At 34.4% G+C, this 27,242-nt stretch overlaps 1 protein-coding gene across 1 annotated transcript in view; it reads left to right on the top strand.

Moving 5' to 3' along the window:
• Nucleotides 1-27,242, top strand: part of PTPN20 (protein tyrosine phosphatase non-receptor type 20) — a 93,367-nt gene that overhangs the window by 15,814 nt on the left and 50,311 nt on the right. Inside the window, exons 3-4 of the mRNA XM_016142784.2 lie at nt 15,528-15,631; nt 24,625-24,674. Of these exons, the coding sequence (XP_015998270.1) occupies nt 15,528-15,631; nt 24,625-24,674 (154 nt within the window). The remainder of the gene's footprint in view (nt 1-15,527; nt 15,632-24,624; nt 24,675-27,242) is intronic.

Genomic DNA, 27,242 nt, shown 5'->3' on the forward strand with positions numbered 1-27,242 from the left:
CACAAGTTTTAGGATATGCTCCACAGCCTCCACCAAATGTGTGCTCCAGTGCTTGAGCCAAGGAGGAAAGTTGGACACCAGATGAGCTCATAGGAACCCGAAGCTCATATAGACTTTCTTAGGGACAGAATCTCAGACTGGGTGAAAAAGGGACATCCTTGCCATATGCCAAGGCTGGGGAATCCAGGAATGAGTAGAAGGGAAGAAGCAGGTGTTCACTTCAGCCTGGTGCTTTTAAACTTTTATATCTGCCCCTAAGCCACACATGAGTACATATAAAATGGGTTTCTAATGTCTTTTAAGTTCTCATGGATCTCATTAACTTATTGCCTTATACACCTTGTATGACTTATTGCTGATCTAGTTTGTTACTTCATATTTTATTCCTTAGTGCCCCTTATTCAGCTTTGACCTGTTACATTCCATTCCTTCTTTGATTATGATTTGGACTCTTCTTCTGGCCAAGTGATTTTCATGATTTTGAGAAAATGCTTGTTCATTCTAATCTACCAGTCTAGAATCCATGATGAAAGGGCATACACTCACCACCATCACAGAAAAGCTTTCCCTGTTGCCCAATACCTTGCATTTGTCCAAACCTGAGAAAATTACTCTTATTGCTAGAGAAACATATAATAAAGTGGATTACATATTGACAGTTGATAAAAAAATTCATTATTCCATAGATATTTATCTGATGAATATTCTGGCCTGGGCACTGTATTCTGGGTTGGAAATAGAGAATTAAATAAAGTATGGTCTCTCCAAGTGGTTTGCAATATACTGTGGAAGTTCGAATTCAGGTAAATTGTAATATAAACAGTAATCTTATAATAATAACCATATGGGGAAATTGCTATAGTAAAGTAAAGGTGAAATACAGTAGGAATAAAGTTGAAGTTTTTCATTTGTATGTTAAAAATTCAGCTGTAGAAGGACATGACCAGGGTAAAATTTGTTAAAATATATTCTGGAGACAAGGACCTAAGACATCTTTGCACTAAAACATGGCAGATTGAGCACATGCTTTAGTGAATGCTCCCTCTAGAAATCCTACTGAACTGACAGTGAAGAGATGAAAAGATGTAAACTCAAAAGAACATCTTAGAAGAGGAGACCATTTTGGAATATGGAAAGCAGATGGGGAAAGATTCTGGGAAAACATGGTGGAATGAGAGAAATCCTCAGATCGCTCCTCTTGAAACAATAAGCCGAACATCTAAAACTGAACAAAAGGCACCCAAACTGCACACCAGCACGTCAGAGCATGGGATCTGCACATAAGAGCTACCACAGGTCAGAACTCTGGGTGTTGGGTAGTGGACTAGACAAAAAAAAAAAAAACTGCCTCTTGCAGCTGCTGGAGCTCCTTGAGGAGGAGGGGGAGGGGAAAAGGTGCAGTGACGTCCCTGAACAGCCTAGTCTGGAAGTGCTGGGACTTTTCTTTGCAGCCAGCTGCAGGGCTCAGTCATCAGGGCAGAAAGCAGAGAAGTGGAATGGGACTGCAGAGAAACAACAGTTGATTTCTACCAGCTCTGGTTCCAAAACCAAGGCTGAGCCACAGCTCCCAACCCCCAACCCAGAGGGACCTTCCCCCCATACCCTTTGAGACAAAACACCACGAATCCCCAGGGGAATCTGAGTAAACGCTACCAAAACTGTTGCTAACATTGACAGGGACTGAAACTGAGAGTAGCGAATAAAAGACTTTAGGCTTTATATAAAGCAGAGATCCAAGAGGCTTAGATGCCACCTGCTTGAAACCAAAGGAAAAGCACCTTCTTTGTAACGGGCTAAAGAGAGACCTTTATATAATAAATCTTCTTTCTGGAAAAACAACAGAATACACTTCCATTAATGCCCAGGCAGAGAAATAGTCCATTAAACACCATGAACAACCAAGGTGAAACAGCATCTTAGGAAGAAAAAGTCTGCAGAAAATGAGCTTACAGACAGAAATATGCGACCTACGTGACAGAGAATTCAATATGGTACTTCTGAAAAAACAGTGAGTTCCAAAATGAGTCATATAAACAATTTCAAAAATTGCAAAAACAGCTAGATGAGCAGAACAAGGAGATTGAAACCCTCAAAAAGAACTGAATAGAACTTTTGGAAATAAAAAACACACTGCAAGAGCTGAAAGATGAAATAGCAAGCTTGGGAAATAGAGTCAACAAATGGAGGAAAGGATCAGTGATATTGAAGACAAATCTAGATATAAATTAGAAGGAAAAAGAGATAAACTGAAGAATGAAAAATAATGAAAGGGAAATACAACAACTAGCTGATACTATCGGGAGAGGACACATAAGAATAATGGGCATTACCAAAGGCAAAGAAAAGGAGCAAGGACTAGAAAGCATTTTCAGACAAATAGTTGACAAGAATTTCCCAAATCTAAAGAATGAGCTGGAACTGGGAATACAAGAAGTCAACAGAACACCCAATTACATCACCCCAAAAAGTCCTTCACCAAGAGACATTGTATTAAAGTTATCAAAAATCAATGACAAAGATAGAATTCTCAGGGCAACCAGGAAGATGAAAACAGTAACTTATAATGGGAAACCCATTAGATCATCCTCGGACTTCTCAGTGCAGCTCTTACAAGCCAGAAAGGAATGGAATCAAATATTTAAACTATTAAGTGAAAGAAACTACAAGCCTAGAATAATGTATCCAGCTAAGCTCTCCTTTAGATACAAAGGAGAAATCAAGACCTTTCCAGACATACAGAAATTGAGAGAATTCTCCACTATAAGGCCTGCACTACAGTAAATACTAAAAGGGGTCAGCCCACCTAAAACAAAATAACAGCAACAAAAAATACATAAATAGAAGCAAAATGACTATCAGGCAAATAGAAGCAGAAGAGTGCAACCCTTACTTACTAAGAACAGGGCATTATAAGCTTTAATAAAAAGAAGAGAATTGCTATAGCAAGATAGTAATGAACGTTTAGCATACATAGAAACAAATTGAGGTAATAATGACTGAAAAGGGGAGGAATTCAAGATCCAGATTTGCAAAGGAGAGAGGAGGTAATGCACACACAGAAGACAATGGATGACTGTGTGTGTGCGTGTGTGTGTGTGTGTGTGTGTGTGTGTATTTCATATTTGTAATGGTAACCACATACCATAGAGTCAGAACTGAAGTATATAACATATCACAAGAAGAATCAAAAGGAAAACTTACAAAAGCCAACCAAAATAAAACAGAAACACAAGGAAAAGGAAGCAATGGAAACACCAAGCTACCAGAAAGCAAGAGATAAAATGGTATAAGAAGACCTCATATTTCAATAATCACCCTAAATATAAATAGACTGAACTCACCAATAAAAATGGACTGAACTCACCAATAAAAAGACACAGAGTTGCAGAATGGATCAAAAACAAAACCCAACTATGTGCTGCCTCCAGGAGACACATCTTAGCTCCAAAGACAAGTATAGACTCAAAGTGAAAGGGTTGAAAATGATATTTCAAGCAAATAGAATCATGCACCAGGAAGACATAACACTCCAAAATCAGGGATCTCTGAAATATGTAAAGCAATTACTAACAGAACTTAATGGAGAAACAGACCAAAATATTATCATATTAGGGGACCTAAATACCCCATTGTCAGATATGGACAGATTATCTAAACAGAAAATCAATAAGAAAATAACATACTTAAACAACACATTAGACCACCTGGAAACAGTTAGCATATACAGAACCTTCCATCCCCAAACAGCTGCTTATACATTCTTCTCTAGTGAACATGGAACATTCTCAAGAATTGACCACAGACTGGGACACAAAGATAGCCGCAAAAAGTATAAGAGGTTTGAAATCATACCAACCATATTCTCTGATCAAAATGCTTTGAAACTAGAGGTCAACTGCAAAAAGAAAGCAGGGATAACCACAAATACATGGAGATTAAACAACATGCTACTGAAGGATAACTGGGTCAGAAAAGAAATAAAAAGATATCAGGAGATACACATAAATGAATGATAGTGATAGCACAACATATCAAAACTTTTGGGACACAGCAAAAGTGGTCATAACAGGAAAGTTCATATAATTACAGGCCTATCTCCAAAAACAAGCATGAGCCCAAATAAGCAACCTAACGCTTCATCTTAAAAAACCAGAAAAGGAAGAAAAAATGAAGCTTAAAGTCAGCAGAAGAAAAGAAATAATCGAAATTAGAACAGAAATAAATGAAATTGAAAACAAAAAATAATCGAAAAAATAAGTACAATAAAGAGCTGGTACTTTGAGAAGGTTATTAAAATTGACAAACCCCTGACTTGACTCACAAAAATAAAAAGAGAAAGGACACAAACAAAATCAGGGAGGAAAGAAGGGAAATTACCACTGACATCGCAGAAATACAAAGGATCATGCAAGAATACAATGAAAAGTATATAACACCAAATTTAATAACCTAGTAGGAATGGACCTGTATTTAGAAAAATACAACCTTCCTAGACTGAATCAAGAAGAACTGGAAAATCTAAATAGACTGATCAGCAGTATGGAAATTGAAACAATCATAAAAAACCTACCAAAAAGTAAAAGTCCAGGACCAGATGGCTTCACCACTGAATTCTACCAAACATTCAAAGAAAATTCAATACCTATTCTCTTCAAACTCTTCCAAAAATTGTAGAGGAGGCAATACTTCCCAACTCATTTTATGAGGCCAGTATTACTCTGATACCAAAACCTGGTAAAGATAACACAAAAAAGAAAGTTGCAGACCAACATCTCTCATAAACACAGATGCAAAAATCCTAAAGATACGAGTAAACCCGAATACAGCAACATTTTAATAGGATAATACACCATGATCAAGTGGGTTTCATCCCAGGGACACAGGGATGGTTCAACATACACAAATTGATTAATGTGATACACCACATAAACAAAATAAAAAAATAAGAATCATATGATCATATCAATAGATGCAGAAAAAGCCTTTGACAAGATTGAGCATCCATTTATGATCAAAACACCTAACAAAATTGGTATAGAAGGAAAGTACCTTAACATAATAAAGGCCATATATGACAACATTATACTTAATGGTGAAAAACTAAAAACCATTCCTCTATGATCAGAAACAAGGCAAGGCTGTCCACTGTCTCCACTCTTATTCAATATAACATTGGAGGTTCTAGCGAGTGAAATCATGCAAAGAGAAGATATAAAAGGCATCCAAATAGGAAATGAAGAAGTCAAAATGTCACTGTTTGTGTATAACATGATTCTCTATACAGAAAACCCTAAAGACTCCTCAAGAACACTACTAGAAACAATAAGCAAATACAGTAAGTCTCTGAATACAAAATCAATGTTCAAAAATCCATAAAGTTTCTATGCTCTAATAATGAAGTATCAGAAAAAGAAGTGGAAAAAATAATTCCTTTTGTGATTGCAACACAAACAGTAAAACACCTAGGAATGAATTTAACGAAACTTATGAGGGACCTATATAATGAAAACCACAACACCCTATTAAAAGAAATTGAAGAAGGTACAAAGAAATGGAAGGATATACTGCATTTTTGGATTGGAAGAATCAACGTAGTTAAAACGACCATATTACCTAAAGCATTATACAGATTTAATGCAATCCCTATCAAAATCTTATTGGCATTTTTTAAAGAAATAGAACAAAAAATCATCAGATTTATATAGAAGCACAAAAGACCCTGGATTGCCAAAGCCATCCTGAGAAAAAAGAATGAGGCTGGAGGCATCACTGTGCCTGACTTCAAATTATACTACAAAGGAACAGTAATCAAAACGGCATGGTATTGGCAGCAAAACAGACACACTGACCAGTGGAACAGAATCGAGAATCGAGAAGTAAATACATGTTTATATGGGCAAATAATTTTCGGAAAAAAAGCCAAAAACATACCATGGAGAAAGGAAAGCCTCTTTAATAAATGGTGCTAGGAAAATTGGAAGGCCACCTCCAAAAGAATGAAATTAGACTGTTGTCTATCACCACACACCAAAATTAACTCAAAATGGATTAAAGACCTGAACACAAGACCTAAAACAATAAGATGCATAGAAGAAAACATAGGAACGAAACTCATGGACCTCGAACTTAAAGAGAATTTTATGAATTTGTCCTCAAAGGCAAGGAAAGTAAAAGCAAAAATAAATGAATAGGACTACATCAAACTAAGCCTCTGCTCAGCAAAGGAAATCATCAACAAGGTAATGAGGGAACCATTCAAATGGGAAAATATATTTGCAAACAACACCTCTGATAAGGGCCTAATATCCAAAATATACAAAGAAGTCATACAACTCAATAACAATAGAAAAACAAATGATCCAATCAAAAAATGGGCAGAGGACCTGAACAGACACTTCTCCCTAGAGGACATACAAATGACCTACAAACATATGAAAAGATCCTCAACATCGAAAGGCAAATCAAAACCACAATGAGATACCATCTCACACCTGTTATAATTGCTATAATTAACAAGACAAGTAATAATAACTGTTAGAGAGGATATGGAGAAAAAGGAACCCTCATACACCGCTGGTGGGACTGCAAATTGGTACAGCCACTATGGAAAACAGTATGGAGGCGCCTCGAAAAACTAACATTTGATCTACCATATGATCCAGCAATCCCTCTACTGAGTATTTATCCCAAAGACTTGGAAACCCATATCCGAAAAGATATTTGTACACCTATGTTCACAGCAGCATTATTCACGCTGCCCAGGACATGGAAGCAACCGAAGTGTCTTATGATAGATGATTGGCTAAAGAAGCTGTGGCACATATATACAATGGAATATTACTCAACCATAGGAAGAGACGAAATACTGCTGTTTGTAACAACATTGATTCACCTCAAGATAATCATGCTAAATGAAATAAGCCAGATTGAAAAAGTTGAAAATCATATAATATCATTTATATATTGGATATAAACCTAAATGGGACAAATGAACAGGACAAACAGAGACTCAGGGACATGGACAATGGACTAGTGGTTACCAGAGGGTAGGGGGTGAGAGAGGAGGGGGGAGGTAGACAGGGTAAAGGGGCACAGATATGGGGGATAGGGGTAGGGTGAAGTGGGTAAAGGGAATCAAATATATGGTAGCTGAAGGAACCAGAACTTTGGGTGGTAATCATGCAAGAGAACATGTAGATGTCAAATGACAATGTACACCAGAAAATTATATAATTGTATTAATCAATGTTACCCCAATAAACTTAATTTTAAAAAAGCAGATGGACAGTGACTTTTCAGTCATAGAAGAAACCCAACTGCCAGAACAGGATGGAGAGGGGAAGCAGCATTTAAGAACTATCAGATTTCCACATTAGAACTATGAAATATTCAGTAATTGAAGGAAAGTGGAGCTAAAAAATAGGATGAATAGTTTGAAGTCTACATTAAAATTATTTTTAGACTCTTAGATCCCTTCTCTCAGCCTGTGCAGCAAGATAGCTGTTCTTTCCTCACCATAACAGAAGATGGAAGCCTTGCTCTATAGAGAGGTGAAGGTGGAGTTCTTTTGGGTTGGAAGTTGATTTAACTAGGAGCAGAAGTGGGATCGCAGACTGAAAAAGGGAAGTAGTTGAAAGTCTGCACTTAACACAATGTTAAGACATTCCCTCCTTCCTTTCCCTCAACTGTCCTCTTCCCTCCACTTAGCTCTTGGAATGCGAGCAGCCAGATTTATTCTCCCCAGGCAGGAATTCTACTTGAGTAAATGAGCTTGCCACAGAGGGAAGATCTTGGACTTCGGGAAGTTCCTAATTAGAGAACGGTGTGTGTGTGTGTGTGTGTGTGTGTGTGTGTGTGTGTGTGTGTGTATTATATAGTAAGGACTAATATAGTCAAGGGGCCACATATAGCTTATATACAACATCTTAATATCTCAGTGTTATGCTTGAGTATATGGCCAAAGGTTACCAGATATCTAAGGAAAGCCTTTGAGTGAACCAAATAAGCAAGGAAAAAATGAATTCAGAATCAACACAGATGAAAAAAGAAACAAATAAATGTTGTAATTAACATTTTCACAGAATTAAGAGTTGATACTGCATCAAGAAACATGAACAGGGTGTTTAAAACAAGACCCATTCAATAAACAAAAAAGAGCTCTTAGGAATTCAACAAATGTTAGCAGAAATAAAAAAAAAATTCAGAGTTGCAGGTAAAGTTAGAGATATCTTTCAGAAAACAGCATAAAAAATAAAGAGAAAATAGAAAAAGAAAAGATTAGAGGATGAATCCAAGAGATCCTGCATTTAACTAATAGTAATTTAGAAAAAAAAATGAAGATCGAAGAACTAATTATTAAAGAAAAATCTCCAGACTGAAGGGCATACATTTCTAGATTGAGAGTAAGTTTAACTACCCAGAAAAATGAAATAAAAAGACACCACACCAAGGCACATTACTGTGAAATTTACAAACAGGGAAAAGATCCTAAAAGCTTCCAGTGAGGCAGAATAGAATAGGTTACACATAAAGGAATGTGCTCTAAAATCAATAGCATTGGATTATTAGTTCATCAAATTAGCCTATTGGAAAATAGAATAAAACGTTTCTCAGATGTGAAGTAAGTGTTATCACATTTTCAATGTGGATCAAGTAAGGAATCTAAGGGAGTGGAATAAGGAACTAAAGATGTTTACCCTGGAGAAGAATACCTAACAGTAGAGATTACACCAGTGTGCAAATATGCCAAGAGTTATCACAAAAGGACCCATTCTTTGGTATTCCAGAGTGCAGAAGTGGGATCAAGGATTGCAGCTGAAACTCTGGCTTAATTTGTTAATGGTCTTTGCTATTCAATCATGAAAAATATGGTGGTCTAATACAAACCTATACAGCTTTGAAAAGAATTATATAAGGGGATATCTTGAGGGATTGCTAGACTATTTAATGTAAAATCTATATGATAAGATGCTATATGACAATAAATATCATTCAATTGTTAAAATCATAAAGAGGAAGCTGTCTGGCATAGCCAAAAAAATAGTATATCTAGCAGATTTTTGTTTTAGTTAAAAATATTCTTAACAGAGCCTCCTATTCCTTTAAAAGAAGGTGGGTTATTTAAATAACACATGGTCTAAAGACCCAGTATCAGCTGCAGAGGTCTCCCAAGAGGAGTGAGGGGTCCAGGTTCCACCTGGGGCTTCCCAGCCCAGGGTTCCAGTGCCAAGAAAAGAAGTCCCCATAACTTCTGGGTGCTAAGTTGAGCAAAGATTGTGGCTGCGTAAGAGAGGCTGGAATCACAGGAGTTCCTTTTTAAAGGGCCCACATGTAGACTCCGTTGAGCCCTTCCCCAACCCAGCATGCAGATGCAGGTGGCCACCATATCTGAGTCTCCATCAGCCTGGCTAATACTGGTTTCCCCACCCTGGTAATTCCCTGAGACTCCACCCCAACCAACATGCAGGCCCACACAAGCCACTTCCACTGGATTTTCCATGCAAATGGCCTATCTTGGCTCATGCCGCAGACTTTCCTAAAATCTCTCAAAGGTTCACAAAACCAAATAAGCAGCATCTGGCCTCAGTGTGTCCCCTACCTCTTGCTGAGCAGCCCCAAGCCCAGCACTAGCAGCAACTGGCCTCAGTTCATGGCGTGGCCTCTCAAGTACTTCAAGCCAGCATGGGTGTTGGCCATCTGCAGATTGCTTGGTGGCTCATGCCAGGTGGCCCTAGGCAAGGCACAGGCTGCGTCTGAACTTGGCCTGCAATGGAGCCTCTCTCAGGAGACCCCAGGGTGGCAGGCTTGGTGGCCAGTTTCAGATCATGCCAGAACATCACCTGAGCTGAATCCAAGGATGACACACCCAAAGGGCAGACCAGGCAGGCACCAGAGCCTTACAACATTGAATCCTGCTTCACAGGATCAGCCCTCATCAAGCAGTCCTCAAAACCAATCAGCCTAAGGGTTAATCTGTCCCACTGATGTGCAAAGAACAACCAAGGCTCAACTAGAACAAGAGGGCACATACAACCCATACAAGAGACACACCTGGAGCACCAGCTTAGATAACCAAGGAAGACTTTGCCACTGGGTCCTATAGGACATGACTACATTAGGCCACTCTCCTAAGAGCAAGAGACATAGTAGCTCTCTCTAATATATAGAAACAAAACACAACCAAAATATGGAGACAAAGAAACATGGCCCAGATTAAAGAACAGAATAGAACAATGCTCCAGAAAAAGAAGTCAATAAAATGGAAGCAAGCAATCTACCAGATACAGAATTAAAAACACTGGTTACAATGATGCTCAATGTACCTAGGGGAAGAGTAGTGAACTCAATGAGAACGTTAACAAAGAGTTAGAAAACATAATAAAGAACCCATCAGAAATAAAGAATACAATAACTGAAATGAAGAATACCTTAAGAGGAATTAGTAGGTTAGATGAAGCAGAGGATCAAATCAGTGATTTAGAAGATAAGGGAGCAGAAAACACCCAATCAGACAGCAACAAGAAAAAAGAATCCAAAAAATGAGGATAGTTGAAGGGGCCTCTTGGACAACATTTACATCATAGGGGTACCAGAAGAAGAGAGCACAAAAAATTGAAAACTTATTTGAAGAAATAATGATGGAAAACTTTCCTAATCTGGCAAAGGAGATAGACATACAAGCTCAAGGAGTGCAGAGTCCCAAAGAAGATGAACCCAAAGATGCCCACATCAAAACATCATTATTAAAAGGCCAAGGGCTAAAGACAAAGAATCTTAAAAGCAGCAAGAGAAAAGCAATTAGTTACCTACAAGGGAGCTCCCATAAGACTATTGATTGAATTCTTAACAGAAACTTTGCAGGCCCGAAGGAACCGGCATGAAATATTCAAAGTGATGAAAAGTAAAGACCTACAACCAAGATGACTCTACCCAGCAATGCTATCATTTAGAATCAAAGGACAGAATAAGAGCTTCCTGGAGAAGAAAAAGCTAAAGGAATTCATCAACACAAACCAGTATTAAGAAATGTTAAAGTGACTTCTTTAAGAAGAAAAAATACAAAAATATGAATAATAAAATGGCAATAACTATATCTATCAACAGTTACTTTAAATGTAAATGGATTAAATGCTACAAAAAAGATAAGTTGACTGAATGGATAAGAAAGAAAAATCTTTACATATGCTGCCTAAAAGAGACTCACTTTAGTTTGAAAGACACACACAGAGACCGAAAGTAAAGGGATGGAAAAAGATATGTCATGAAAATGGAAAAAAAAAGCTAATATAGCAATACTTATACCAGGAAAATACACTTTGAAACAAAGACTATAACAAGAGACAAAGAAGGACGCAGTAATTCTACTTCTGTGTATTTATCCAAAGAAACCGAAAACACTAGAAGGGATATGTGAATCCATATGTTCGTTACTGCATTGTTTACAGTAGCTAAGATATGGAGGCAACCTAGGTATCCACTGATGGATCAGCGGATGGAAAAGAGATGGCACATATATACAATGAAATATCACTCAGACATAAAAAAAGTGAAATCTTGCCATGTCCAACAATATGGATGTACCTAGAGGGTATTTTACTGAGTGGAATCAGAGAAAGACAAATGCCACATGATTTCACTTACATGTGGAATAAAAGAATACAATAAACAAAACAGAAACAAACTCATAGATACAGAGAAAATTTTGAGAGCTTCCAGATGGAAGGGGCTTCAGGAAGTGGGTCAAAAAGAAGGAATTAAGAATGACAAGTTAGGAGTTATAAAATTGTCATGGAGGTATAAACCGTATAATAAGGAATATGGTCAATAATATTGTAATATGTGCATATGATGTCAGATGGGTACTAGATTTATTGGGGTGATCACTTCATAAGTTAAATGTTTGATCACTATGTTGTATACCTGAAAATAATATAATATTGTATGCCAACTATAATTGTTAAAAATATACTAAAAAATTTTAAAATGACCCTTAAAAATAAAATATACAAGATCTGGTAAACTTGAGGATTCTTTCTTTACCCAAATCAAATTTGAAAGTTTAATATTTGACAAAATTCTCAAAAACATTTAGGCATGTAGATACAGTTTTTTTCTCCCCTAAAGTTTAACATATATGCTTGAAAAATTACTCTGCATTTAAGTGTTAGTTTATTTAACTACATTATATTAGAGGAAAATCCATGCAAATATAGAAAGAACCTGTCTCAAATAATTTACTCAACTATAACTAATTGAAATAGTGAGAGGATAACCTAGTTGAAATAGCATTTTGAGGAACAGGGTGTGCGTCATTCATTAGGAAAGGCATTTTGAAATAAGATTGCTGAATTAGAAATGAAACTTATTAATGTTCTACAGAGCATTGACACCATAACCTTTCTGTCATACAGACATCTTAAGAAAATGATATTAAATTAATAATTTTATATCTGATATAACCTATAACTTTATTTCTTTAATTATTATTTATAAGTAATTATCCTGTACCTCAAACTATTGACTCAGTGGAGCTTCATAAAGTTTGAAAGCCTTTGAAAGGGCTGTGGGATACAAAATCCAGGACAGGAATCAAGGATAAGTACAGGCAGAGATGAATTGCTTTGAAAGAGAGAATTTTAAGAAGGATGTTTAGAGTTCCATTTTATGGATGTGCCTTAATTTATTAACTGTCACATAATTGAAGGACATTTTGATTTTTATGGTCCAGAAGAGTACCTCAGTAAACCTTCTTTGTTCAATTTTTACATGTGTGAGTATGTAAATTGATATCTAGAAAAGAAATTTCTAGTTAAAGTTTACACACATTTAAAGGAGATTAATACTATTTCAGTTTATATTCCCTTTAACCTATTTCTCTAAACCTTTATCAATAATGAATTTTATCCACTTTGATAGTTTTCCCAACTGATGAGTTAAAGTGATATCACACTATTTTAATAAATTTATTTTAGTGACATTCATTAATGAAATATGTATATATAATATTGTGCATTCACTGCCCATAATTAGATTTCTTTCTGTCACCACATATTTGACTCCTTTTACCTGATCTACTTCCTACCTACCCCATCCCCTCTGGTAGCCACTAGTCTATTGTCCATCTTCTTGATCTCTGTTTGTTTGTCATGTTTGTTTGTTCCTTTTAGATTTATATCCCACATATAAGTGATATAATGTAGTATTAAACTTTTCTATCTGGCTTATTTCGCTTAGCATGATTATGTCAGGATCCAACCATGTTGTCACAAGTGGCAATATTCCATCTCTTCTTACAGCTGATTTATATATCATCATATATACGTACCACTCCTTCCTTATCCAATCATCTATTGTAGGGGAGTTAAGTTGAGTCTATGTCCTGGCCACCGTGAATAATGGTGCTATAAATATGGGAGTGCAAATATCTTTTGGGATATAAGTTTTCAAGTCTTTGGGGTAAATACCCAGTAGAGGGATTGCTGGATCATATGGTAGGTCAATTCTTAGTTCTCTGAGAAACCTCCATACTGTTTTCTATAGTGGCTATACCAGTTTGCACTCCCACCACCGGGTTCTTTTCCCTCCGCATCCTCTCCAGTACTTGTTATTACTTGTCCTTTTGATAATAGCTATTTTAATAGGTGTGAGATGGTTTCATTGTGGTTTCGATTTGCATTTCTGTAATAGCTAGCAATGTTGAACATCTTTTCATATGCTTGTTGGCCCTTTGTATATCTTCTTGGGAGAAGTGTCTGTTCAGGTGCTCTGCCCATTTTTCAATCAGATCGTTTTTGTTTGTTTTTATTGAGTTGTATGAGTTCTTATATATTTGGATATTAGGCCCTTATCAGAGGCATTGCTTGCAAATATATTTTCCCATTCCTATGGTTGTCTTTTTGCCTTGTTGACAGTGACTTTTGCTGTGCAGAAGCTTTTTAGTTTGATATAATGCTGTTCATTTTTTTTCCTTTTCCTTTTTTGCTTGAGGTCAAATTCATAAAATCCTCTTTAAGTCCAAAGTCCATGAGTTTAGTGCCTATGATTTCTTCAGTGAAATTTATTGTTTCAGGGTTTATATTTAAGTCTTTAATCCATTTTGAGTTCATTTTGGTGTGAGGTGATAGACAACATAGTTTCATTCTTTCTGATCCAAGAACATGGACTATTTTTCCATTTCCTTGTATCTTCTTCAATTTCTTTTAACTGGGTCTTATAGTTTTCATTATATAAGTCCTTCACATGTTTTGTTAGATTTACTCCTAGGTATTTTATTTTATTTTTTGTTGCAATTGAAAAAGGAATTATTTTTCATTTCTTTTTCTGACACTTATTATTAGAGTATAGGAATGCTGTGGAGTTTTGAATGTTGATTTTAAATGTTGAAACTTTACTGTATTTGCTTATTATTTCTAGTAGTGTTCTTGTGGAGTCTTTAGGGTTTTCTGTATAGAGAATCATGTCATCCAAAAATAGACAGTTTGACTTCTTCATTTCCTATTTGGATGCTTTTTCTATCTTCTTGCCTGATTGCACTCTCTAGGACCTCCAATATTATATTGAATAAGAATGGCAATAGTGGACACAGCCTTGCCTTGTTCCTGATCTTAGAAGAATGGCTTTTAGTTTTTCACCATTAAGTATAATGTTGGCTGAAGGTTTGTCATAGATGGCCTTTATTATGTTAAAGTACTTTCCTTCTATACCAATTTTGTTAAGTGTTTTGATGATAAATGGATGCTGTATCTTGTCACAGACCTTTTATGTATCTATTGATATGATCATATGATTCTTATTTTTTAAAATTGTTTATGCGGTGTATTTGTTTACTATATTTTGTATTATTGATTTTTCAATGTGCTGTGTCACAAAATTTTCAAATTATAAATTTTAAGACTTCCATGACGTAGGAAAAGTTACTATGGGTGCTCAGTTCTAAGATCAGAGAAAAAGATCCCTCTCTTGGCTTCTATCTGAGCAATTCTGTTTGTAGACTTAACAGAGTAATTAGCAAAAATTTTTCAGCTAAACCAGCAATGAATTTTGTAGAAATGATTCATATCACATTTTGCAATAAAGCATAAAACAACTTTCTATATACATTAACATATTGCTAATTTATTAGTAACAATAAAAGTAAAGTGAGACTTATGTAACACTATCCTTTTCTAAGAAGTAGACTCTAAAACGTAGAAGAATTGTATTCTGTAGATCCCAACGAATAGTTTCTGTACGTTGTATATATTTAAGATTTACTGAAGATTACTTTCTTTAATAATATGGAAATAGGAACAAAGGGATTGTTCAAAAGTCAATTTCTTGAGAATAATCCTAGAAGAAGAATCATCTTAGGCTATTTTTTCAGTGCAGGGAGAAAAGCAATTAACATAGAAAATAAAGATGAGAGGGCTCTAAAAGAAGAAAAGTAGGTAAAAATACCCTTCATGCAGCTTGGCTAGTCGCATTCAGACTCAACCTTTCCTTCGTGTAACTGTTTGCACTTGATTAATTCTTTTCTTTTCTTTGTTCAGAAAAAGATCAGAAGAGAGATGGCTCTAATAGTAAGGACCTGATTTCTTGGAAGACTTTGCCTTTTTCAGGTCAGAGAAAGACATCTGAATCAGTGACTCATGAGGTAAAACTAGAAAAAGATCTGTCTTTGCTAATTGACTATGGCTAATACCTAAATCACTGACTAAGCTCTCTAAGGAATAGGTGTCTATTTTGTTCTCCTTACCACAATGACTTTTTCACTTTTGTGTTACTTTGATAATGTTGAAGATGATCAAAATAGAGATTTGAAAGAGTGGAAATTTTTGCAACTCTAAAGAAAACCCCTTTTGATGCTATTCTGGAAATTTTACTTATTTTGGCTTCTATTTAATTTTCTGCTACTAATAGAGATACAAAATAAATTTCACACAAAATTTGAAGCACCTTTAAATATATTGATGATGGAATTTTTAATTGATCGAGACAACATGGTGTAGTGCTTCCAAACTATGGGAAAGTAAAGAATCGTGAAAAATCTGAGGCAAAAACCTCTCCTTGGTATAATAACTTTCTTGTGGAGATACCACCATGGTTAGAGCAGAAAAAGGGAAATGAATTTTCATCTTATGCATGCATTGCATTTTTTTCTTTTATCTCATCTTCTGGAGCTTTGGGGCTTCCATCATGTTGCTGTCCTCATACTGACTTCCAATAAGTTTCAGCATTAATAGAGATAAAAATTAGTACTGAGAACAAGCACAGCTTCTCCCACTTTCCAATTCTGCTGCCACCCCCACCCAAGGCTGTCAGTCATGCTGCTGCTTTAAAAACAACTGTGAAGTTTGGTAGCTTTCTTTGTGACATGTAAGGTGGCCTTGTCAAGGATACCATCACATCTCTGGCTGGCAGTCTCTAACTCTAAGTATATTGCTGGGCCCTCAGCCTCACTATAGATACTTGCTTGTCTCTGATCAAAATAACTTTCTGCTTAAAGGAAAGACGATTTGGAAGCGAACAAATTTGTAGAATGGCCTGCATATGTCCTTTATTTAACCATACTTGACTCCCTTCTAAAACTCAGTGTATTTTATGGGTTTTTCCCCTATATTTTATGATTTGATCTATCTAAGATGAATTCAAATGTGCTTTAAAGTTTCCTTTTAGAAAAGTGTATCTTAGCACATTTCCAGATGGTTTTTAGAGTATGTTAGGAAAATCAACTGACTTTTATCAAAATTTGCTTTTCTTATATTTCTTGAGGCAATTAATTTTTTAAAAATTTATTTTGTTATTAGTTTCAAGTATACAGTACATTGGTTAGACAGTTATATAGTTTATAAAACAATCCCCCTAATTGCTCTTTCTCTCCTCTGGCTCTTCACCTAGCCATATATTAATGCTAACAGCATTCCCTATGCCATGTTCTCCACACCTGTGACCATCTATCAACTACTAATTTGTACTTCTTTAACCCTTCACCCCTTTCTCCCAGCCCCCCAAACTCCCTCCCCTCTGGCTGTCATCAGATAGTCCTCTACATTTATAAATCTCTTTCAAATTAATTTGTTCTTTTTGTTCCTTGGATTTTGCATATAAGTGGGATCATGTGGTATTTATCTTTCTCTGTTTGACTTATTTCACTCAGCATAATAACATCTAGGTCCATCCATGTTATTGCAAATGGTAGGATTTCATTTTTTATGACTGAGTAGTATTCCATTGTATATATGAGCCAGAACTTCTTTATCCAATCATCTGTTGATGGGCATTTACATTGCTTCCATATCTTGCCTATTGTGCTGTCATGAACCTTAGAGTGCATAGATTTTTATGAATTATTGTTTTGGTTTTCTGTGGCTAAATACCCAGAAGTGCAATTTCTGGAAAAAAGGTATATCCATTTTTAATTTTTTTGTGAAACCTCCAGACTGTTTTTCATAGCAGCTATACAAATTTGCAATCCCACCAACAGTGTATGAGAGTTCTCTTTTCTCTGTATCCTCCCCAACACTTGTTGTTCTTTGATTTATTGATAATAGCCATTCCGACAGGTGTCAGGTGATATCTCATTGTGGTTTTATTTTGCATTTCTCTGATGATTAGTGATGTTGAGCATCTTTTCATATGTCTATTGGCCATCTGTATTTCCTCTTTGGAAAAGTATCTGTTCAGGACTTCTGCCCATTTATTAATTGGATTGTTTATTTTTTTGTTAAGTTATATGAGTTCTTTATATATTTTGGATACTAACCTTTTTTTATCAAACATATCATTAGCAAATTCTTCTCCCAGTTGGTTGTCTTTTTTTGTTGTTGGTGGTTTCCTTTGCTGTACAAAACCTTTTTAGTTTGAAGTAGTCCTATGTGTTTATTTTTTCTTCTGTTTCCCTTACCCAGGGAGAGATATATCTGAAAAGAAAGTACTGTTAGCAATCTCATAGAGTTTACTGCCTATGTTTTCTTCTAGAAGTTTTATGGTTTCGGGTCTTCAATTTAAATATTTAATCCATTTCGAGACTGTTCTTGTATACGTAAGATATGGCCCAGTTTCTTTTTTTCTTGTTTCTTTTTGCATGTATCTGTCCAATTTTCCCAACACCATTTACTGAAGAGACTATCTTTACCCCATTGTATATTCTTGCCTCCTTTGTCATATATTAAGTGAGCGTATAAACATGGATTTATTTATGGACTCTCTGTTCTGTTCAATTGATCAATGTATCTGTTTTTATGCCAGTAACATACTGTTTTGATTTCTGTAATCTTGTACTATAATTTAATATCAGGTAGTGTGATACTTGCAATTTTGTTCTTTCTCAAGATGGCCATTGCTATTCAGGGGCTTTTAAGGTTCCATATAAATTTTAGGATTCTTTGTTCTAGCTCTCTGAAAAATACCATTGGTATATTGGTAGGGTTGCATTGTATCCATAGATTTCTTTGAGTAGTATGGCCATTTTAATAATGTTGATTCTTCCTACCCATGAACATTGGCATATGCTTCCATTTATTTGTATCTTCTTCAATTTCTTTGTTCAATGACTTATAATTTTCTGAGAACAGATTTTAACTTCCTTGGTTAATTTCTTTCCAAAAGTCCATCATAAATGTATAAAAATACTACTGACTTCTGAATATTAATTTTGTATCCTACTTCTTTATTGAATTCATTGATCAGTTCTAACAGTTTTTTAGTGGAGTCATTAGGGTTCTCTATGTGTAGTATAGTGTCATTTGCAAATAACGAGAGTTTTATTTCTTCCTTTCCAATTCAAATACCTTTTATTTCTTTTTCTTGCTGTATTGCTGTGGCTATGTCTTCCAATACAATGTTGAAGAGAAGTGGTGAAAGTGAGCATCCTTGCCTTGTTCCTGATCATAAGGAAAACACTTTTAGCCTTTCCCCATCAAGTATGATGTTAGCTGTAGGTTTTTTGTCTATGGCCTTTATTATGTTGAGATATGTTCCCTCTATTCCCACTTTGATGAGAGTTTGTATCATAAATGAATGCAGAATTTTGTCACTTTTTCTGCATCTATTGATGTGATCATATGGTTTTTATCTTTTGATTTGTTAATGTGATGCATCACATTAATTGACTTGTAGATATTGTACCAGCCTTGCATCCCAGGATGCAACTCGATCATGGTGTATGATGTTTTCAATGTATTGCTGAATTCAGTTTGCTAATATTTCATTGAACATTTTTGCATCAATGTTCATAAGAGATAACGGCCTATAGTTTTCTTTTTTTGTAATGTCTTTGCCTGGTTTTGGAATCAAGGTAATGGTGGCCTCATTAAAGGAGTTAGGGAGCCTTCCCTCTTCTTGAATTTTGTGTAATAGTTTGAGAAGAATAGGTGTTAATTCTTCTTTGAATGCTTGGTAAAATTTGCCTATGAAGCCATCTGGTCCAAGACTTTTGTGTTTTGGGAGGTTTTTGATTATTGGTTCTATTTCATTGCTGGTAATCAGTCAGTTCAGATTTTCTGTTTCTTTTTGATTCAGTCTTGGGAGATGTATGTTTCTAGAAATGTGTCAATTTCTTCCAAATTGTCCAATTTGTTGGCATATAATTGCTTGTGGTATTTTCTTATGATTCTTTGTATTTCTGTGGGATCCATAGTTATTTCTCCTGTTTCACTTCTGATTTCATTTATTTGAGTCCTCTTTCTTTTTTCCTTGATGAGCCTGGGTTAAGGGTTTGTAAATTTTGTTTATCCTTTCAAAGAATCAGCTCTTGGTTTTATTAATCTTATGTATTATTTTTCTAGACTCTATTTTGTTTATTTCTGCTCGATCTTTATTATATCCTTCTTTCAAATCATTTTGGGCTTCATTTGCTGTTTTTTTTTTCTAGTTCTTTTAATCGTAAGGTTAGATTGTTTATTTGAGCTTTTTTATTTTTCTTGTATTGCTATGAATTTCCCTCTTAGCGTTGACTAGTTTTGCTGTGTCCCATAGATTTTCATGTATTTTCATTTTAATTTGTTTCTAGATATCTTTTGATTTTTTCCTTGATCTCATTGTTAACCCGTTCATTGTTTAGTAGCATGTTATTTAGCCTCTATGTGTTTTGTATTCTTTAGTTCTTTTCTTGTAGTTGATTTCTAGTTTTATACCATTGTGATCAGAGGAGATGGCTGATATGATTTAATTTTCTTAAATTTAATGAGACTTGTTTTATGTCCTCACATGTGGTCTATCCTGGAAAATGTTATATGTGCTCTGAGAAGAATGTATATTTTGTTGCTTTGGGGTAAAATTCTCTTAAAATATTTAAATCCATCTGGTCTAGTGTGACTTTTAGGCCCATTGTTTTGTTTTTGTTTTGGTTTTTTTTTTTTTTTGGTCTAGAAGATTTGTCCATTGGTGTCAATGGCGTGTTAAAGTCTCCTACTATGAGTGTATTACAGTTAATCTCTCCTTTTACGTCAGTCAATAATTTCTTTATGTATGTAGGTGTCCTTGTGTTGAGTGTGTATATGTTTACTAGAGTTATGTCTTCTTGATATATTGATCCTTTATCATTATGTAATGCCCTTCTTTGTCCTTATTGTTGCCTTGGTTTTTAAGTCTATTTTGTCTGATGTAAGTATTGCTACAATGGTTTTGTTTTTTTCATCTTCATTGGCATGAAGTACCTTTTTCCATCCCTTTGCTTTCAGTCTGTGGGTGTCATTTGATCTGAATTAATCTCTTTTAGACAGCATATGCATGGGTCTTGTTTTCTCATTCATTTGGCTAACCTATGTCTCAACTTGAGCATTTAACATATTTACATTTAAAGTGATTACTAATAGGTACATAGTTACTGTCATTTTATTATTCACATTTCTTTTTTTCTTTTTTACCCCTTCTCTTTTTACAGAAGTCCCTTTAACATTTCTTGTATTACTGGCTTGTTGATGATGAATTCTTTAATTTTTTTCCAGTCTGGGGAGCTCTTTATCTCACTTTCATTTTAATTGAAAGCCTTGCTGGGTAGCGTATTCCTGGTTGTAGAACCTTTTTTTCCCCATTACTTTGAATATTGCTTGCCAGTCCCTTCTGGCCTGCAAAATTTCTTTTGAAAAATCAGGAGAAATTCTTATTGGGGTACCCCTGTAAGTAAATAGCTGCCTTTTTCATGCTGCTCGTATGGTTTTCTCTTTGTGTTTGATCTTTGGCATTTTAATTATGATAGTCTTGGTGTGGTTCTGTTTGAATTCTTCTTGTTTTGGACTCTTTGTGCTTCCTAAACTTGTATGTCTAATTCCTTTGCTAGGTTAGGTAAGTTTCCTGTAATCATTTCTTCAAATAGATTCTCAATCCCTTGTTCTCTCTCTCTCTTTTCCTTCGAGTACTCCTATGATGCAGATATTGTTGCATCATTAAGCAATTAATTAATGTAATAGTATAGTCACTTAATGCCCTTTTTGTTATGATGCTTTCCCTAGGAATTGTTTAAATTCATAAACTTGTAGATGGTTAAATTTGGAAGTTAGATCAAGAAATTTACATTCATTTTATTCATTTTAGTGGTGAGAAAATTCATTCCTAGATAGGGCTGAAATTATTTGTCTATGATCATACAGCTCTTCAGTCACAGAGAAAAGACTAGAAACCAGTCTCCTATTTTCTAGTGTTACTTTATCCTTATAAAATCCTTGACATATGCTGTACAGATAAGCTAATTTAGGCTTCTCAGAAAAAATATATTCAGACTTTTCTTTAATTTGACATTAATTTGATTCAGTGAGCGATCTGCAAAAAAGACCGGGTGTCTTGATAATCTAGTATATTTCTCCTTGTGCCTTCTTGGCATTGTTAGCCAAATTACATTTCATTTGATCAAAGACATATTGTAGTCCTAAGTGAGCCTTTAGTTTAAATTATAGTAATCTAGAACAGTTTACTTCTTTGATAAATATAATCAAGTTGATTTTGAAGCATGTCTTGAAATATGTCTCAGGTTTAAATTATGCTAGGTCTTCTTACTCAGGTGATGTCACTTTTCTTAGTAAATGAGTTGTATGCCAATGGCTTTTTAAACATGTCTTGCTGGAGATGGGAAGGATTGTTAGTGTGATAGTACCACTTCACTTCTTTTCGTGCATCTCAGTGTAGTCACAATCTCTACATTTCTATTTTAATTATACTAAAGGCAATTTTTAGGGACTTGTTTTCCCCTTTAGTATTGATAAGATAGTTTTCAGGACTAGATTAACTCTGTAGAACTCATTTCATTGAATTTATTGGTCATCCATGTAGTTTAATGAGAAAGAACCTTTTGTAAACATTTTTTCTTAAGATTTCAATGTAAAATAATTGATACACAAAACAACACTTACTGAAGAGAACTGGTGCAGCTTTAGTAATATCAGACAAAGCAGAATTTACGCAAAAAGCATTAGGCATTAAAAGGTCACTGTATAATACTGAAAGGCTTAGTTCATGAGGCAGATGTAAAAATTTAAATTTATAGTACCTAATAACAGCTTTAGAATATATAAATATTTGACAGAATTACAAGGAATTGATAAATTCACTATGATAGCAGACCATTTAAAAATCTCTCTTATTAATAGATTAGACAGTTAAGATATATAAATTACTAAAATAATCCAATTATCAAGCTAGGTATAATGATAATATATAGAACTTGCATTCAAAAATTAGACAATACATTCTTTTCAAGTATACATGGGTTATTTATAAAAGTTTACCAGATTTCAAATCAAAATGTATCTCAACAAGTGTCAAATAATCTTATAATTCTGACTGTGGTATCTGACATAAAGAAATTGAGTTAGAAGTTCTACAAAAAGTTGAAACATATATTTAGAAATTAAAGATACGTAATTCTAAGCTCATGGGTCAAAGATGAAATCATAAAGAAATTGTAAAGTATTTAGAATATAATAATTGCAAAATTACTACATATGAAAACTTGTGGTTTGCTCATTATGCAGTGGTTAGCAAATATAATGGTATAATCAATATCATGGCATTACAATAATACCATCTATAAAGTACATAGGAGTAAATCTAAGAAAAGGTGCGAATTGTCTTTATTTGGAATATTATAAAATGTCTTGATGAATAGCTGTATTATATTAATAGATAATGACACTTAATATAATAAAGTTAACAGTTATCCCTAATTTAAACTGCAAAAGTAATTCAAGCGAGGATGAGGGCGAATAATGACTGTATATGTGCCCACAAAGAGGTACTCTAGGTCTAGGAAATTTCATGGAATCAATCAAAATACATACACACTAACAATGTTCTCTTTAGTAACATTTACAAAATCAAAGTCATCAAAAAATACTTCAAAAAAGATGAGAAAACAAGATATAGATTGTGGCTGGAGATGCTGCATGAGAGAGGCATAAGAGGGTAAGAAAATAAGCAGCAGCCAGACCATGAAGGCTGCCTGGACTTTGAACCTGCTTCTTTTGCTCAGGATGCTTCCCTATCTCTTTGCTTAGTCCTTCCTTTTATTTTTTAGGTACATGGATGTTATATGTCAACATACTATTACTGAATTAACACATCACCAGCTGTAATTTCTACATGCTGGCTTGTGTATTTTTTCTCTCCCCATGAGAATATATATGCTCCACAAGGGCAGAATACAAGCCTGCTTTGTTCAGTGTTTTATCCATAGCATAGAATTTAGAAGAGTATCTGCACATACTTGGCTCCCAGAAAAAGAACTGTCAAATGAATGGATTAATTGAAGCAAAATTGAGGACTAAAATATTGATTACTGAATTTTTATTTTAATGTGTTTTTCCCCTTTAATATTATTATTATTATTATTATTATTATTTAGCAGTGGGCAAAGTATTGTATAGGAGGCTGCAAATGCAACAAAGTTAACTAAAATTCACTGGGCAGTGTAGTCTTATGGCAGAAACATGCTTAGAAATACTGGATTGGGTTATGCAAGTACATATATATATGTATATATATATATGGTTGGGAATTTTATATTTACAGTAAACTAAATGTGATAAGCACTCATTGTAAGAATCTCCTCTAGGCTGAAGTAGTACTCTTTTTTTTTTTAAGAAAAATGAAGCTTGTTTTTATCAACTTTTGGAAAATAACTTGCATAATTCAATAAAAATCACTCATATATGCATAGTACTCTGTACTCTGTTTTGATTGGAAAATATTTAATAGGGAGATACACCTTTCAAGTGATTTTCTAGGAGTAAAAATCACCCATGATTGTCATTTTAATTCTGTTATTGAAGACTTTATTTTTAAAAAATTATTTTATTTTTCAATTACAGTTGATACACAATATTATATTAGTTTCAGGTATACAACATAGTCATTAGACATTTATATAACTTATGATGTTAATCCCCTGATAAGTCTAGTACCTGTCTGACACCATTCATAGTTATTATATTATTGACTATATTTCCTATGCTGTACTTTACAACCAACCCCTTGGCTATTATTATAACTGCCAATTTGTACTTCTTAACTTACCGTTTTTCTTAAGAAGCTATGGAAATCACATTTATTTTAAACTGTATATTTCTGGAATCTTAGCCATAATTTTGTATTCTTATTGCCTGTAGGTTTTTGAAAACTAAGTTAACTCAGAGAAGGTAAAATTCTCTTTTTCAGGATTTCCAGCATAGTGATTATGAGGATCTCTTTAAAGATGCTACAGAAAGGTATAACTAATATGCTTATTTAATTTTCTATTTATTCATATTCATAGCTAGCCCTCTGAGTGGAGATATTGAATAATGGCCCTCAAATATTTGATATATCTTTTTCAAGATATATCTCTACATAGTAAATACAACCTGATTTAGTAGAAATAGGATAAATTTATGATCTCATAAACATGGTATTAACACAAGAAAAAGATATTCCTACAGAATTCAATTTCACTATCATCTCAGCAATTCCACAGTTCCCAAGCCTCTGTAAATGTGTGTGGAGCTCCTGGAGGGGCAATTTACTTGATGTATGATAAAGCTTAGTACATCATGACATAGAATTATATCTTTCCAGAAAGAAAATAATATGTTAAAAACAAGAGGACTCTTAGGATGGTGAATTCTTGATATTTTGTCTAAAAAAATTTAAAGAACAAAGAAAAAAGTAAATTTTCATTAAAAGAAAGCAAAAAAGAAACAGCAGCTCTCAAGGTTATAAGATGTTCAAATTTTGGTGTTATATGAAAAAACATATCAAATAAGGAAACATTTTATTGAGTCATATTTCCTTAAAGCTTTCTAAGTAGTATTAGCTATAATCAATAGGATGGCACTGCATAATAATGTCTAAACCTTGTTATGTACAAACCTTGTTATATACAACTTTTAGAAGTACATTAAATGAACAAATAAATAATAGCAATTCAAAAGCATTTTGAGATACTATAATATGCTAATAGTATATATTAATTAGTATATATAGTAGATACTAATTATATATTGAGCACTGTGTAAAAACACAAAAATTACATAGTTCTTGCCCTTTAGTTTCCAGTTTAATTAGGGAAGCAGGCATATAAAAGACAAATTTAAGTACAATGTAGCAAATATTATTATAGAGTCAAAGTCCAAGGATTGTGAGTACAGGAGACATAAAACCATGCAAGGGGGGAGTTCCTCACAAGCTCTTTGATGAAAAGGTATTTTGATTAGATTTAGGATCTTAAATAAATAGAAATCTAGCAGATGAAAAAGGGAATAAAATTTTAAGCTGAGGGAAGAATTTCAAACAAAAATAAGGAGCTCCGAAAATATCTTATTAATGATGTGAAATGGTATATGTGAAGAATTGTAGAGTATGTATGAATTGGAATGCCAGGACACTTGAGAAGATGAGAGGTAGAATCAAAATCAAAAGATGGGCCAGAGTGTGAATAAATTCAATATATATGAAACCAAGAAGTATACATTTTATTCTGACTATTAGAATGAAAATAAAGCACAAATGAAGTCTTTGTTTTATTCATGTATGTATGTGTCTGTCTGTCTGTCTATCTATCATCTATCAGCTATCATCTTTCAATCATCTGTCTATCTAGGAGGAGGATTTCTGTTAACAAGGTGGGAGATAGCTGGCAGGAAACGGAGAGCAATTGGATGTTTATAGTAATCCAAGAAAAGATGAGAAGGAGAAAGAGTAAGAACCTGGAAACTACCTACAGAAGCAAAAAAAAAAAAAGAAAAAAAAAGCATTTATTTTGTTAAGGTTAAGCATGAAGTACATGAAGGAAATTAGTAGAGATAATCATGAAAAAGGAAAATGTAGGCAGGGACCAGATTGCTAACATCCTAAACTTATGTGTCCAGTAAGGAGACTTGGTTAATCCTGAAGTTAGTGGGCAGGGATAATTAAATTTAGATTTTAGGGAGAATTTTTTCTAGAAATTGGAAATTAGATGCAGAGGTCAGATTAGCAGGAGTTTGTTAAATGGGGTTGCAAAAGAAAGTGTGATGATAGTCAAGTAAATAGAAAGCAAGTGTGAACTAGTATTTGAAAAATCTGTTAAAAATAGCAGTAGTTAGATGGAGATAGAAAATGTAAAGGGTTTTCTGATCAAGATGAGAGAGAATTGGGTATCCTTATAATATGCAAGAATTTGTAGATGAGGAGAGATTAATTATTTATATATAAAGTTAGTTTTAGAAAAATATCTCTGAGGAGACAGAGGTATGGGGTTGAGAATGTGGAAGGATTGATTCTGAACAAGAAGAAAGAAAGGAGTAATGAAGAATGTTGATGCATCTAAATACGCATTTTTAAAAAAGTGAAAGGGATTCTTGTTTTCTGGCTAGCATTTTCTAGAAGGGGATACATTTTTACTACAGCAGAAAATTAAGAGAAGGACTACATGAAGGTTGTAGTTCAGAATTAGCTGCAGTGGAGGAATTGTAAAGGAAATGGACAGAGATATATCTGTGTTTTCCAAATGGCTCTCTTCTGATATTAGAAACCCCAGTCACCCCAGTACTGTTTTCCCATAGTCTAGATAAAGAAGGAAAAAAGGTGAATAGGTGGATAGATCCAAGGTGACTAGTTTGCAAGTCAGGTAAAAGTGGGAAGAAATGGAGTTTGGGATCAGACGTTGGGATTTTGGAATTATATCTTTGGAAGTGGGCTAGTTCTAGGTGCTGACAATGAAAGTGGGTAGCTTAACTGAAATGGAAGTGAATGCCATTTTAATTTTTACTGTAGATTATCAGAGTCTTTAATGTATACATTCTGTGATACCATGAACA

Source organism: Rousettus aegyptiacus, unplaced genomic scaffold, assembly GCF_014176215.1.
Source record: "Rousettus aegyptiacus isolate mRouAeg1 unplaced genomic scaffold, mRouAeg1.p scaffold_m13_p_6, whole genome shotgun sequence".
In the NCBI taxonomy this organism is placed as follows: Eukaryota; Metazoa; Chordata; class Mammalia; order Chiroptera; family Pteropodidae; genus Rousettus; species Rousettus aegyptiacus.